The sequence below is a fragment of the Cibotium barometz genome, chromosome 35, assembly GCF_041138505.1.
Source record: "Cibotium barometz isolate CiBa-2024 chromosome 35, ASM4113850v1, whole genome shotgun sequence".
NCBI classification, from domain to species: Eukaryota; Viridiplantae; Streptophyta; class Polypodiopsida; order Cyatheales; family Cibotiaceae; genus Cibotium; species Cibotium barometz.
The window spans coordinates 41,025,611-41,043,063 of NC_141080.1; the positions used below are offsets into that span (position 1 = coordinate 41,025,611).

The 17,453-nt window shown below is 36.7% G+C and overlaps 1 protein-coding gene across 1 annotated transcript; it reads right to left on the bottom strand.

Annotated features, from left to right (window-relative positions):
• Positions 1–224: 224 nt before the first annotated feature.
• On the bottom strand, positions 225–910 carry LOC147618449 (dirigent protein 6-like). The gene has a single exon (XM_086775160.1). The coding sequence runs from the start codon at positions 812–814 to the stop codon at positions 257–259; it is 558 nt and encodes a 185-aa protein (XP_086631286.1). The 5' UTR covers positions 815–910; the 3' UTR covers positions 225–256.
• Between the last annotated feature and the right edge of the window lie 16,543 nt (positions 911–17,453).

The window sequence follows — 17,453 nt, forward strand, 5'->3', positions numbered from 1 at the left end:
CCCAATAGGCAGCCGAATATGTGTTGAGTGTAAATGTATACTGCTTTTACTAGAGGCTTTTCAGATCATAAGAGAAATGAAATATAGCTTTTTGGATATTTTGCTGTAAAGGGGTTTTTGATTAATATATATAACTATTGATCCCAAAAAAAAAGAGCAATAAAATATAATGAATTGTTGGTTCTTTAGAAGATTTGACTAGGCAAGCAAGAAGCAACGCCTAAGCAGGGTTACTAAAGACGGGGATGCAAATGGTCTAGTAGTAGAGGTCAAGATCAAAGGAGAGGATCCATCGGGCAGGGGTGACCCGCACGAGCTCGACGACGCGATTGGTGGCGAGACCGCGTGCCAGGAGGAAGTCGCCGGTGCCGCCAACGACAGTTAGGGAGCGCACTCTCTGGGCCTCCACGATCTGGCCCATGATGGTGAGGGTGCCCTTGTAGGTGCCGTCGTCGATGGTGGCGGTGAAGGTGTGGAAGAGCACGAAGCCTTTCAGGCTGTCCAGCACGTAGAAGCCCTGTGCGACCCCGGCCGACGCCGAGCTGTTGGAGGCGCCGAGGGTGAGGGGGGCCTCGAAGGTGGCCACCACGCCGAAGTTGAAGGGGTTGGAGAAAGTGCCGGGAGGTCGCGAACCGTAGACCGAGGTGAAGTCGGTGTTATTGACGGTGGCGTTGTACACGGTGTTGTGGAGGTAGAATTTGTAGTGGGAAGGGCCGGCCTTGATCATCTTCTTCTTGCGGCAAGACGCCGGCGTGGCATTGAAGCTGATGAGCGCCAGTAGCAGGCATGATGCGAGGAGCCAACGGCTGGCCATACGGCGATGAGATCAGACAACAAGAGTACCTCGCTTGTAAATTATTAGGGTGGGAAATCTATAAGACTCAATTGGGGGAAATGATGTGGTGGGAAATCTAAGGCGCTAGCGGATAAAGGAGGGCTTAGAGATCAGCGCAGGAGGCTCCTCTTTGTAATAAACCACAGGTAAGCTAACCTGGCATCAGTACGGAACACTACAAGTACACGTTACCAACAACAAGCGAATAAGTAAGCGCCACCTTTTGCGTATACTACAAGGCCGGCAACAAGCGAATTAGTCCACGCCCGGATCTTTTCCCGGCCGGCGGAACACAAAAAGGACCAGTGAATACGCCATTTGCAGACGTGCACGCTCCAAGCCATCCTCGAGTACCTATACTCTCTTTCATGCATCCCCCTAGAACCTCGTCAGAAAATTCTCACTCGCGATACCAACCTAGAAACCTTGGTAGCCTAAGAGTCCCAAACACTTTAAGGGGGCTAGCGTAGATCTAGACCCACAGAAGGGGGCTAGTGTAGATCTAGACCCACATGAAGTATATGAGCATATATATCCCTTGCTTATATAGGACTTATATGCTATGGTTTTTATCCCTACCTTACTATTGAATTCTCTTGATGGCCAATGTTACATGGTCTCTACTTATGTGGAGTGTGGTTGCATGTAGGAGGTCATCAAAATGCATCAATGTATACAAGAGGCTGGTGCTGAGCTAGATAGTGTTACACACTCCATCCTCATCCTCAAAGCTTGTGGGAAAATATGAGACCTAGTATAGGGCAACAAATCACATGTCGTTTGCTTGCAAGAAAGGCCTTGCATTGACTGACTTTGTCAATAGTACCCTTGTGTGAGTATACTAGGGAGATGTTTGAAGTATAGGGAGGAGGATGTGTTTGACACACTTTTTGAGCTCATGGCTCTGTCATGGAACCTCATGCTATCAACCTTTCTTGGCCAAGGCCAAGGGAAATAATATTTATGGCTTTACAAGAAGATGCAAGAGGAAGATAACATTATAATTGTTCATTAGGCATGTGGCACCCTAGTAGAGGAGGAAGCATTCTTGAAGGTTAGATGAACCAAGGTGATGTCTGTGGGCATCATACAAGTAGTACATGTGGATGTCTAAATGAAGGGCTGTGCATCAAAAGTCCTTCTTGGCACTACCTTTGTGAGCATGCAGGACACGTGCACAACTAAATTGAAAGTAGAGAATGTGTTCATTGCAATGATCCAATTCAATGCAATCTCATGTATTGTAATGCTCTCATCATATGTGAATCAATACGGGCTTTGCACCATGGAGTAAGGTATCATACCTTCTCCATCCTCATCATCATCACCACATATCTATGATTCTGAGGCCCTTAATGGAGTAAGGTATCATACGTGAATCAATATGGGCTTTGCATCATGGAGTAAGTTATCATACGTGAATCAATATGGGCTTTGCATCATGGAGTAAGGTATCACACCTTCTTCATCCTCATCCTCACCTCCATGTGATGTTCCCTTTTGAAAACCACATCGAGTTTGCCAATGAGATCGTTACATGCCTTGAATAGACGAAGATAATTAGATTACTTCGTAAGCTAGATAATTTCTAACCTTAATCAAGGGAGGTTTAACACTTTGACAAACCCAAATTACTCCCTGGCTACTAAGCAACAATAAGAGACAATAATTTAATACTTTTTCTCTAATATCTTTATCAAGCAATGTAAGACTCTACTTTCTGTTTACATTTGGTTGCTTAACAAATCATTTTCTTTGGAAAAACAACCATAACTCTTCACATACATCAACCAATCCTCTATAATAAAACACAATAAACATAAAAACAAGAAAACATTTCTTTCAAGGATTAGTAGGGCTCTAATACAAAATGAAACACACCAACCTAAGGTTCCACTTACCTGTGTGCTCCATGCTTGTCCATTACGAAGCACTGATGCATATCATCATAATATTACAAAACAATAAAGGGAATATATAAGTGTCACCCAACCATAGGCTCCAAACCACACGTGGTGTACCAAGCAACCCACCCATATGGTTGGGTGGCTAGCACTTGCCACCCAACCATAAGCCACCCATCGAGCACACTGGCACAACCCTAGCAAGCACATGCCCACAAAGCATGCGTGTCCCCATACCACGCACCCCCAGCCCACCATGACTATCTCACTGGCACTTCCCACTAGTGTTCTACCATTAGATGGGACCCTTAGGATACCCAGTCTCAAGGTACAGATCCACAACTAGAGCTACTAACAAACGAGCCATAATCCCAACTTTATAGCCACTAGTGTTCTACCATTAGATGGGACCCTTAGGATACCCAGTCTCAAGGTACAGATCCACAACTAGAGCTACTAACAAACGAGCCATAATCCCAACTTTATAGCCACTTGACCAATTCACACTACTATAAGAACTATCTGGTCGACCTCTAACACTAGCCACGTTATATCCACACAACATGGGACATAACACATATAGTTTTAACTCTACTCATCATCCCCTTTAACTTGGCTTAATTGTTTGATTTCAAACAATTTATTTATATTTCATGTATGATAAATATCTAGTATTTAGTAAGAGTATTATGAGCAAGTGGCCTAGGAATACATTGCACTTATCAAAGAATGTCCATATGATGTTGATCATCTCAAGACAATTGGGGAACTTGCCTTTCCTTAAGAAGAATAACTTTAAAATTACCCTTCCTATGATAATTACAACCTAAATTTGCAAAAATAAACCCTCGGCCTTGCTCTTAGATAGAGAAAGTGAGAGACAGAGAATAGAGACACAAATAGAGAGATATATAAATGGTTGGTTATTAAAAAGGCTATTTCTATCGCAAGAAGGCAACAGTTGGTGTCACTATGCGACAACCGTAAGTTTTCCCAAAAATAACTTTTTGGGGTTCTTTATGTCGCAAATGATTAATAATTAAGTGTATAATGGCCACAAGTAATAAAGGGAGCCAATTAAGAAGGATAGGAGTCATTCACCCTAGCCCAAAAAGAAAGGGAGAAAGAGTGGATACATATAATTTCCAAAAATTAATGGGGCAAAGAGTGGTGGAGCCTAACATTAAGAAAATTAAGGCCAAAAAAAGGAGGAGGGTAAAGATTGAAGTCACTTGAGCTAATCTAGGAGCTCGTGCTTTTCACAATTCTATAAATAGGAGGGGTGGGAGAGAGTTCTTCTCAACATTTTTTTCTACATGTACTATAGGCTGATTTTTGCATTAAAAATAGTGCTCTTCTCAACGTTTTCTTCTACATACACTATAGGCTAATTTTTGCATAAAAATTAGTGCCGTACTTGAGATTTGACATTTCTAGTATACTTGTTAGTCTACTTTTTGCCATACACAAGTACTAAGTGTACTTCTGTTGGCATAAGGAAGCCCATCAAAGAATCGCTTTTTCTTAAAGAGAAGGAGGGCTACAGTACTTGGCATTCATCAGAAACTCTCCACCGAATTCAATCAAATCAAAGAAATTTATGTTCTGTGCAATGTTTACAAAATTCATGTCTAAACAAGTATTTGGAATTCGAATTCTAAATTAAATTAGGAACCATAGTATGAATCCTACTTGATTTAAATTCTCTACACAATTTCCCATAATAAAGAGTCAACCTTAGCCTTAGTTCATATTATTGATTCATATTGATTTTTAGCCTTTAGATGAGACTAGATGAGTCTACACCATGCTTAGAAAAATATTCCATATTTTAGAGATTTTTAATGACCCATTAGCCTACTAAATTTTAGAGAGAGAATATGTATAATTATATGGTTTAAATTGAGTTCTTATGCAAGATGATCTTAGAATAGATTATAAACGTGCATTTAAGATTTGTATACATATGATTAAGTTTTGGAATAGAGTGGATGAAATTTTAGAGAGAAAAGGTCAATATTGGACCTAGATCTAGAGAAAAAGTATGGTTAAATAATATGTTTTTGGTATAAATGGTAGATAGACCTTCCAGAGTGATTAGGCTTAGATTAACCTATAATTAGATATTCTATAAATTTTTGAAACATAGTAGAGGTTATTTCTAAAGAGAGAACAGCTAAATCTGCCAGCTAAATCTGCCATGTCATGATTTAGATGCATGTAAAATAGTAAATGTCATGATTTAGATGCATGTAAAATAGTAAATGTGGTTCTTAGATGACTAAATTAGGAAAAGTTAAGTTTATCTAATCCATATAAATTAATGTGACACTTGTTTCTAGAGAGAGAGAGAGAGAGAGAGAGAGAGAGAGAGAGAGAGAGAGAGAGAGAGAGAGAGAGAGAGAGAGAGAGAAAATAGATTATAGAGTATAAAAATACCATATCAACATAAGATTTGATACACAATTAGGATAAGATGAGGATGGAAAAAAAAGGTTAAAATTTAAACAATTAGTAAGTAATCTAGAGAGGAAGCTAGAGAAGATAGAGAAAATTGCATCAAAATTGCATCCTCTATGCTCTAAAAATATAGAAGGATCAAGAAGGGTTTGGATAGAATAGAGATGAGTTATTGAAATACATACGAAATTAAATTTAATTCAATGACCATGATTCTTACATTAACCTTCGTTTGAATTTAGGTAAGATAAGATTGAGCATCTATGATTGGGTACTAAGTAGATTGAATTCTAGTGAGTTAAGATTAAGCATCTATAATTGTGAACTAAGTTATTGATATAAGGATTCAAGAGAAGATTGTATAAATTGCAGAGTTATCTGAGATGAAATCTATGTTGTTTAGACTTCAAAAGTCTTAAGGTTTATTGAAATTCATAGCCCTTTGTAAATGACTAAGATGAATATTGGATTCCTAGACTAAGATATCTGGAAAATCAAACCATATGAATTGGTACTCAAATGAGAATCCGAGAACAAATCTTGTGAAAGGTCCCAAATGTAAGAAGGGATTGCCATGCCGAGAATGATTTGTATGAATCCATTTCTTTTATATGTAACATTATTTTAATGTATTTAATTTTAAAATGGTTATATAATTTAGATTAACCAATGATATGGAGTGAACCCTGCACTAGGGTGGGTGAATGTGGAGTCTATGGAGGTATCGCATTGGCTATTATTCCATGTGAGTTGTACCTAACAGGTGATTCATATGTGATGGTGGTCGACGGGGACCTTGACCCCTCACATTCAAGCATGGATGATTTTTCGATATTACTAGGGGAGGGATGGGGTAGGTGGTCTCTATAAAAAAGACGAGGAGTGTCATGAGGAATATATCCTCCATGCCATTGTGGTAGCAGGTTGATCCAGCCACATAGGTAAGGGAGTGGTATGATCGTGACCAACCCTTCACTCCCACAACAGACCTTAGAGGGTATGGGCTCCTAGGTAGTACCAATGAACCTACGTCATGTGATGAGGAAGATTTGATCGTGGTAGGCCATTGGTGGTAATTGAGGATCGCGTCCATGGTGGCAGGCTCTGATGGTGGTAAAATCGAGGGTCGATGAGATGAGACCAATGCATGCCAGCCTCAATTAATCGAGGGATCAAAATAAGAGAAAGATCATCATTTTGTTGAATAATTAATGTAATTGGATATATTGTTTTAAACATAAACAAATACTATTTTTGGTGGTATCTTATTAAGTAAAAGGGTGTGTGAGTAAAGGTTTCAATTTTGGAGGGTGTGGTTATTTTCCTTACACATAAAGAAGTGTCGGCTAGGGGGCACGAGTGAAATACCCCTTGTACTTCATCATAATCCACATAAAAATTGATTCAGACCTTTCGACTATGTGGTTGGGCATTGGCTAACCCATTGGGTCAGATGGGGTTAAGCATGGCCGAATGATTGGTAGAATGGTTGTAAGAGGGTGAACAGAGAGAGAGTAGATTTTTAAATTGAAATTGCAACCGGTTGGGTACTAATCCATCCTTGATAATTCCTTAGTTCTAAGGGAGGGGGTCCCTTGTTACTCTAAACCTGAAGGAGCAGGTGCTTGGAAGCAGGGTCTCTAATTATTCAAGGTAGGCATCCTGATATTTGCCCGATTTAGGCATTCAAAAGATATGTGGCTTGATTGCTTACACTTTAAACATGCATTAGCTTGATGCAAGGTGGTATTCCTTTGTTCTTTAGATAGAAAGGAAACATTTGGAGTAGACACTCGGGAACACTTGGAGTAGATACTCCAGGTTGAAAACTTCCCCCACATCTAGGACCATCCTTAGTCCTTGACTTCCATTTTGTCTTACGACTCCTCTTAGGGTTTGCAAGATTTGGTGCAGATCTTTGGGGTAAGTTTCTTTTTTATGGGTATGGTGGTGTTAGCTTCTAAGCATCTTCACATGGGAAGGCCTCGGCAAAATATTTTGCCATCTTGATGGCTTCAAAGATAGATGTTGGCTTAGCACTCTTAACCAACCTATCCAAGGGAGGGTAAGCTTCCTAACAAATTGATAAAGTAAAGTCATCTCATCCATCCGAGGTGAAAAGTGAAGGAGATTAGTGAATGCTTGGTGATACTCTTCATAGACTTGCCCTTCTGGACTACTTCCAAGAATTCATTCATTTTATCTTCTCAGAAACCAAGTGGATAAAATCGCTCAAACAAAGGTAATCCCTTATATCATCCCATGACATGTTACTTTGATCTAGCCCATTGGTCTTACAATAAATATTCCATCCAACCCTGGCTACTCAAATTACTTTCAATTGAGCCAAAGCCAAATTACTTTTCTCATTATATCCGGCCATGTCAAGAAGTACTCATCCATAGATTCAATCTAGGAGTCCATAGCTTTATCGAGATTCCTTCCCTCTCCTTTGAAAAATCCCAACTGTGCTTTATGCAAGGCTTCTCGTACATCATTATTAAGTGGCTCATTATCATCTATGAGGTTAGCATCGTTGTAGTTAGTGTGTAAGCTTTGGGAATTTCAATGCAACTTTATTACATTATCGTTGTGTAGTAACACACTTCATAATTTAATAAGTCTCACTAATTTTTTATCTTTGTTTAAATAAGAATACATAGAAGGGGGGAAAATGTTTTATTACATTTACTAAATTTATTCCATCATCTGAGATCCTCTTCTAGTAGTTTAAAGTAATCAAGGGAGGTGTTAATATATAATAATTACAAACTTTGCTCGAGATAAGTACAATGAGAGATGATAAAGTCTAGCAATGTATTCATCTAAGGGTAAAGGGGTACTATCAAAAAATCTATATTCTTCTATTAAGTCTAATTTCTCCATTATCATTGATAGGCTAAGGGTTAATGCATAGAAGGATCAATGATCCAAACTTTTTTCCAGTATGAATCTCCTCTCAGTTTTACAACCACTATATCATGACCATAAGAAAAGATGCAAGTAGGACTAACCAAAGTAATATGCTTTGACCTCTAGAAAGCATCATTCTGTTGTATCTCTATCTGAGGATGCACAAAATCTATGTTCTTTACTTCTTGAGTATGGGCTATGGTCTAGTTTTTCCACAATAAGAGCCTACATCAATTCAAAATTATTTTATTAACTTAATCCCTTTTATTTGCTATTCCAGGTAAATTTTATTTTTTTTAATTTTTTTTATCTTTTCACCTTATTAGTCTCTAGCATGACTTATAAACAATGTACGTTCATTTCCATGGTCAGTATATAAACTTACAATATGGGAGAGATAAGCTCAAGGAATTTAGCCTTGTAATGAACTCTCCTAAGGGTAGGCATTCGTCTCCTTATATAGTATACTTCTTTGCTAACCTCAACTTCTCCACCATAATCATCACGAGAATGAGGTTTTGCTTGACATAGGCAGCTAGGCTTGGTATCTTAAGTTTATATAAAGGATGTGGATACCCTACCCTTTCTGGCTCTTCATAGAAAGCATTGTTTAGAGTGGAAAAGGCTCTCCCGTATGTTCTTCATAACTCATTCTTTGGCTAGATAGGGACTAGAGGATGTATCTTTCGTAGCCCAACACTATTCTATCCTGGCATTCGTTAATCCTTGTAAGTCCCGACAACTAGGAAGACATCTTTCCTATGCCTAGTTTTCATCTTTGTTGAGAATCTTTATCATTAAAAATTATTAATCTCTCATAGGAAAAAAAGAGCATAAATTATTATAGGGACACATTATCTAAGAATTTCAAAAACTACTAGAACTATCCGATCTTCATAAAAACCTCATGCATGAACCGAATAATAGTTTTGAAACTCTCTCAGGTTAATTTGTAAGAAAAAAGCTTATGATATTTAAGATAAAAAGTTTTTATTTCACTATGTAAAGTTTATTTATGTAGAACGAGGTTCATCAATCTAGGATTCCCTATTCTATCCTGCTCCTCTCATCCAAGCTCTCACCACTCTCTTGCACATAGAACTAACATATTCTCTAGCTACAATGCCATGATAATAGATATAGTTAATAACTCGATGAGGGACAGCTATCTTGGGAGGAGGTACAAAATAGCTGACAAGTCTATAAATTCTTTGATATGATCTAAAGTCTCGATGTAAAGACCCATATAGAAAAAGATCAGGTGCTGCTCTTATTTTAAACAAGATCATAGTCAGGCATAATTTTTCTCTAAATATCCCATCTTAACTATATTAGGCATCGATAGTGGTACACCCCTTGAACCAACAGTGTCTTTATTCATCATGAGTAGGAGAATAAATGTGCTCGAAGTGATGCACTAAGACAATCCTTTTGCATCATCTACGGTTTGACAATAAGTGTTCGAAAGCAAAAGCTACAGCCTACGATAAGTCTGGAACCCCATATAAACCACTCATATACTTTGGTTCATCTAAACATAAGGAGTATTCTCATAAGCCTAGTTAATTTATCAAAATCCATAATTACTAATCTCATAGGTTTATCACATCAATTAAACATTATTCAAATCTAATTCATATAATCATTCTTAAAACGAAACACTCAAAGATGGTCAAAAATCCTTTTGCCATTTTAAACATACACTAGGTTTTAACCAATGCTTTTAATGATTCTGGATAGGCTACAAGGATACAATAGTGTCCCTACACAGACAAAAGGGCCATGAGATCTTTCCACACATTCATTGCCACCTCCTTTTGGAGTGTGATAATAAGATGAGGGTTGCCTTAGAATCCTAACCTTCCTTCATGGATAAAGACTCCTTACAGTTATGCCCGGGATCACCATGACCAATATAACATCATGAAACACCTAAGTGTGACAACTCTAGGTAAACTGGGTTCTTAACAACCTGAGACTAAAATGTAAGGGCCCTACCCCCTATATTATCTTAGAGTTTAGCGAAAGTTGATTTGATAATTCAGATAGAGCGACTTACATAGGACCTCTCAATAATATCTTAGACAATGGCTATCCTAACAATTCCATATACTTTCTGAAAGATTTATTTGCCCAAGAAAAGAGGGTGATTCCTCTGAATTATCACTTAGCTTGGGGTCCTTTTTTCTATAATGCTCATGAAGTGTAGCTACTCTCGATGGCTCCCCAAGCTCAAATGAGCCATAGTATAGCTAAGTGAATATGCAGATGTGTTTCCAGAGGAGTTAACAGAGATGCCTTCAATTCATGAGGTAGATCATGAAATAGAATTGGTTCCTAGAGCCCAACCCATAGCCAAGCAAGCCTACAAATTAAACTCAAGGAATGATTAAGATAATTACTAGACTAAGGATTTATTCAACCCAGTGTTTTCATGTGGGAAGCTCTTCTACATTTCCAAAAGAAGAAGAATAAAAGCCTTAGATTACGTATAGATTATTAGGATATAAACCAACTCACTATCATCAAAAACAAATATTGAGAACTAGGGTTAAAGAATGGGATCTCAGCAGACACGGCCAAGGTTTAAGCTATTGTAGTAGATTGGCTGAAACCAAGCACCATGAAAGCAAGTCAAAGGATTTCTAGGTTTAATAGGTTCATATAGAATTTTTATACCCAAGTATGCCAAAATAGCTTCCCCACTGACCGCACTTTTGAAAAAGAAAATCCCACTCAAATGGATACCCATGTGGCAGAGTGCTTTTGATAAATTAAAATCCACCGAGAATCCACCTTAGTGATAAGCCCCTTCTTAAATTACCAAAATTTGATAAGCCATTTGAAGTAGCTGCTAATGCCAACAGATTTGCAATTTGAGGAGTCCTAACTCAAGAAGGCAACCATTGCATATGAGCGTAGGAAACTCAAACTACATGAGAGGAACTATGTAGTACATGATTTAGAACTACTTGTAATTATGCATGCCTTAAAAATATGGAGACATTGCTTACTTGGAGAGAGGTTTACTTTAGTGACTAATCATAAGAGCTTGAAGTGGATCTTCACTCAAGAAGATGTCCTCAACATGTAATAGAGAAGATGGATGTAGACAATCCAAGAATTTGATTTTGAAAAAAAATACAAAGTAGTAGCAACAGGCAAGGATTATGCAACACTCAGTAGAAAGGCTTTATTGCTTGCCATCTCAATGATTTCTAATCCTTTATCCGAAGAGATTAAGATAAAGATCATTTATGATATATTTTCATGCCCATTATTGCCTTACTTTCTATAGAAAGGAATAGGACCACCCACGAAATAAAAAATGTTGAAGGTTACAAAATCAAGGATGGGAATTTATTTTTCAATAACCATTTATGCATATCCGATGACAATGAATTGAAAAGAAAGATCCTAAATGAAGCCCACAACAACTTGATTATAAGCCCAGCCGCACAGGACACCCTCCCATTTCATTTCATTTGGGGGATATCGTGTAACTTCCTCGGCATCTTATCCTCTCAGGTTTAATACTTTGGCAGAGATTAGGCATTGGTGACCATGTTGTAACACATCCTTCTTTAATCCTAGCCAGAAAAAGCTTTTCTTTATAGACCTATAAGTTTTTATGCATAACTTGTGCATTAGTACATTGGACTTTATCATGGGATTACCTTCTATTAACTCGGGATATGATTCCATCCTAATAGTTGTGGATAGATTAACCAAGGTAACCCATCTAATGCCAATCAAGAAACCTATACCATGCTGGATGTTGCTAAAGTCTTCTTGAAAAAAGTATTTAGGTTACAAGGTTGCCTAGAAGGATAGTAAGCAATATGGATGCAAAATTTACATCCAAATTTTGGGTAGCATTTTGAAGCAATTGGTACTTACATCCAGATTTTGGGTAGCATTTTGAAGCAATTGGTACTTATCTTAACCTTAGTGTTTTGAAGCAATTGGTACTTATCTTAACCTTAGTACTTCTTATCATCCGATGGTGGTCAAACAAAAAGAGTACTTCAAGTGATAGAAGACATCCTTTGAGCCTATTATGGATGTGGACCTCGAAGATAGATAAACTACTTCTTATCATCCACCGATGGTGGTCAAACAAAAAGAGTACTTCAAGTGATAGAAGACATCCTTTGAGCCTATTATGGATGTGGACCTCGAAGATAGATAAACTATTTACACCTAGTTGAGTTTACCTACAATGCCTCTTACCATCAAACTATTGTCCATTTAAAGCCTTATGCGAACAAGATTGCCACTCTGTTAAACTGGGAATACCCTATATTAGAGTAGAGATCTCCAAGAAAATGTTAGATGACAAGGACCAACAGATATAAAATATTAAGAAGGATATGAAGGTGGCACAAGATCACTTCAAGTGGAAATTAAATTTTGATTTATTTTTTTTCCCCACATGAAACTCTCATGTTTCACGCTGTGAAACGGTTTTCACGCCGGACTTCACGAAAAATTAAATTTCATTTTTTCCTTTTTTGTGCTACGTGAACTAGTTTTTTACGTCGTGAAACGGTTTTCACTCTTCGTGAACCAGACTTCACTTATGGAAATTAAATTTTGATTTTTTTATTTTTTTCGGGCACGTAAACTAGTATTTCACGCCTTGAAATGGTTTTCATGCGTGAACCAGACCTCGCGTGAAAATTAAATTTTGATTTTATTTTTATTTTTTTACCATGCATAAACTAGTGTTTCACGCCATCGTGAAATGGTTTTCACGCGTGAACCAGACTTCACGTGGATATTAAATTTTGATTTTTTTTCCCCACGTGAAACTCTGATGTTTCACGTCGTGAAAATGATTTTCACGCTGGACTTCACAAAAAATTAAATTTCTTTTTTTTGCCCCGTGAACTAATGTTTCACACATGAACCGGACTTCACGTGGAAAAAGGTCCATTGGGCTTTTAGAGAATGTGAGACTTAAACTCTTTACGTTTCGCTACCATCATACATTTTTAGTAATGGACTTTCTGCACCAACCAAACCCATATGACATAATATTGGGGAGACTCTTCATGAGAGGGAATCCAAATTGGTGCACGATTGGGCATTAGATCATATGTACATTTGCAAGGATTTGTAAATTCTAAAGATAGATCTGAGAACATGGAGAAAACATGCCATGGAAGGGAAACTATTTGGTAATGATTCAGTCTCACTACAACGGAACGAACCACACGAGAAATCACCAAACACATTGGAAAAATACTCTCCCCCACCATTTCATCTCAAGAATTTTATTTGTATGCCTTTTTCCTTCTCGACCAAGACTATAAATCTCTGAAACTGAGCAAACACCTCACTTTTCTCCTTCATGAAAGAAACCCACACTTTCCTAGTGTGATTCATCAATAAATGTAACATAATATCTGGCATCCTACAATTGTTGCAGTCTTGGTCGGTCCCTATACATATAAATGCATAACATCTAATAGCCTTACACTGAAATGATTTTCATGTGGGAAATCATGTTTTGCCTGCATGCTTCACATACTTTATGCATACCATCAACCAAAGTGTAACAATATTTTAGACCTTTTTTTTTGCCGCGTGAAGTAGTGTTTCATGTCGTGAAATGGTTTTCATGCGTGAACCGGACTTCACGTGGAAATTAAATTTCACTTTTATTTTTTTTCCCCCACAAAAAACTCTGATGATTCACATCGTGAAATAGTTTTCACCCTGGACTTCATGAGAAATTAAATTTTGTTTTTTTTTGTGCCGCATAAACTAGTTTTTCACGCTGAGAAACGATTTTCACCCGTGAACCGGACTTCACATGGAAACTAAATTTTTTATTTTTTTATATTTTTTTTTGAGTACATAAACTAGTGTTTCACACCGTGAAATGGTTTTCATGCATGCACCGGACCTCACATGGAAATTAAATTTCAACTTTTAAACTTTTTTTACCCCGTGAACTAGTGTTTCATGCCGTGAAACAGTTCTCACGTGTCAATCAGACTTCACTTGGAAATTAAATTTTAATTTTTTTTAATTATTATTTTTGGCCGCGTGAAGTAGTGTTTCATGCCGTGAAATGATTTTCACACGTGAACCAAACTTCACGTGGAAGTTAAATTTCAAAAATTTTTAATTATTATTTTTGGCCGCGTGAAGTAGTGTTTCATGCCGTGAAATGATTTTCACACGTGAACCAAACTTCACGTGGAAGTTAAATTTCAAAAAAAAATTTCTCACGTCAAACTCTGATGTTTCACGCCATGAAACAGTTTTCACGCTTGACATCACGAAAAATTAAATTTCTTTTGTACCCTGTGAACTAGTGTTTCACGCGTGAACCGCGGACTTCACATGAAAATCAAATTTTAAATTTTTATTTTATTTTTTTTCCCACGTGAACTAGTGTTTCACGCCTTAAAATGGTTTTAATGCATGAACGAGACTTCATGTGGAATTTAAATTTTGATTTTTTTCTCCCATGTGAAACTTTGATGTTTCACGCTATGAAATGGTTTTTACGCCGGACTTCACGAAAAAATAAATTTCTTTTTTTTCCTTTTTTTTTGGCCCCGTGAACTAGTGTTTCACACATGAACTCCGGGACTTCACGTGGAAATTAAATTTTGAATTTTTTTTATTTTTTTTCTCGCATGAACTAGTGTTTCACACCGTAAAATAGTTTTCATGCGTGAACCGTTTTTCACATGGAAATTTAATTTTGATTTTTTTTACATTTTTATTTTTAGCCGCATGTGAACTAGTGTTTCACGCCGTGAAATGGTTTTCACTTGTGAACTAGACTTCACATGGAAATTAAATTTTGATTTATTTATGAAACTCTGATGTTTCATGCTATGAAACAGTTTTCACGCCAAACCTCAGGGAAAAAAAAATTAAAAATATTTGTGCCACATGATCTAGTGTATCATGCCGCCCTGAAACGATTTTCACGCGTGGACCGGACTTCATGTTGAAATTACATTTTATTTTTTATTTTTTTTTGTTTTTGCCGCAACATGAACTAGTGTTTCACGCCGTGAAATGGTTTTCATGCGTGAACTGGATTTCACGTTGAAATTAAATTTTAATTTTTTATTTTGTTTCTTCACACGTGAAACTTTGATGTTTTATGCCGTCAAATGGTTTTTATGCCGAACTTCATGAAAAATTAAATTAAGTCTCTTTTTTTTGCTGTCGCGTGAAGTAGTGTTTCAGGTCGTCTAATGGTTCTCACACGTGAACCAAACTTCACTTGGAAATTAAATGTTGATTTTTTTATTATTACTTTTTGCATCGTGAACTAGTGTTTCACGCCATGAAATGGTTTGCACGGGTGAACCGGACTTCGCGTGGAAGTTAAATTTCGATTCTTTTTTTTGTGCCTTGTGAACTAGTGTTTCATGCTGTGAAATGATTTTTTCGCGTGAATTGGACTTCACGTGGAAATTAAATTTGAATTTTTTTTTCCACATGTGAAACTCTGATGTTTCATGCCATGACAGTTTTCATGTCGGACTTCATGAAAATTTAAATTTTTCTTTTTTTTTTGTCATGTGAACTAGTGTTTCACGCCATGAAGTCCGGTTCTCACGTGAATCGAACTTCACTTGGAAATTAAATTTTAAAAAAAATTTTATTATTTTTGGCCGCATGAACTAGTGTTTTACGTCATGAAATGGTTTTCACTTGTGAACCAGACTTCACGTGGAAGTTAAATTTTAATTTATTTATTTTTTTCCACATCAAAATCTGATATTTCACATCGTGAAACAATTTTCACAAACAGACTTCACAAAAAATTAATTTGTTTTTGGGTGCCTTGTGACCTTGTTTTTCACGCCGTGAAACGGTTTTCACACGTGAACTGGACTTCAACTCGAAATTAAATTTTTATTTTTTATTTTTTATTTTTTAGGCCGCCGTGAACTACTGTTTCACACCATGAAATGGTTTTCACGCGTGAACCAGACTTCATGTGGATATTAAATTTTGACTTTTTTTTTCCACGTGAAACTCTGATGTTTCACGCCGTGAAACGGTTTTCACGTTGGAACTTTACAAAAAATTAAATTTCTTTTTTTTTGGTGCTGCGTGAAGCAGTGGTTTATGCCGTGAAATGATTTTAACTTATGAACCAGACTTCACATGGAAATTAAATTTTAATTTTTTTGCTTTTTTTTAATACATAAACTAGTGTTTCATGTCAAGAAATGGTTTTCATACGTGAACCGGACCTCACGTGGAAATTAAATTTTAAATTAGTTTTTTTTTGTTTCTTTTTGTCGTGTGATCTAGTGTTTTACGCCGTGAAATGGTCTTCACGCATGAACACAGACTTCACATGGAAATTAACTTTTGATTTTTTTTCCCACTTATAACTCTCATTTTTCACGTCGTGAAAGGGTTTTTATGCCAAACTTCATGAAAAATTAAATTTCTATTTTTTTGACTGTGTGAACTAGTGTTTCACGTCGTGAAATGGTTTTCACGGGTGAACCTGACTTCACGTGGAAATTAATTTTTTATTTTTTATTTTTTATTTTTTACTTTTTTTACCGAGAAATGGTTGTCACGCCGGGAAATAGTTTTCACGCTTGTACTACCGAACTTCACGTGGAAATTAAATTTTGATTTTTTTAAAAAAAATTACCGTGTGAACTAGTGTTTCACGTCGTGAAATGGTTTTCATGCGTGAAGCAGACTTCACGTGGAAATTAAATTTTAAATTTTTTTTACTATTATTTTTTTCCACCTAAAACTCTGATGTTTCACGCCGTGAAACAGTTTTTTCGCCAGACTTCACGAAAATTTAAAATTTTTTTTATTTTTTATTTTTTATTTCTTATTTTTTATTTTTTATTTTTGTCCCACATGAACTAGTGTTTCATACCGTGAAATGATTTCACACATGAACCAGGCTTCACATGGAAATTAAATTTTTTTTTCGCATGAACTAGTGTTTCATGCCCTGAAATGGTTTTCATGCGTGTAAACCGACCATCACGTGGAAATTGAATATCAAATTTTATTTTCTTTTCTTTTTTCTTTTTTCTTTTTTCTTTTTTCTTTTTTTACCACGTGCACTACTGTTTCACCACGTGCACTAGTGTTTCACGCCATGAAATGGTTTTCACGCATCAACCGGACTTTACGTGGAAATTAAATTTTGAAAATTTTTTTCCCCACGTGAAACTTTTGATGTTTCACGCCATGAAACGGTTTTCACACCGGACTTCACAAAAAATTAAATTTTATTCTTTTTTTTCCCACGTGAAACTTTGATGTTTTGCGCCATGAAATGGTTTTCACACCGGACTTCACAAAAATAAAATTTT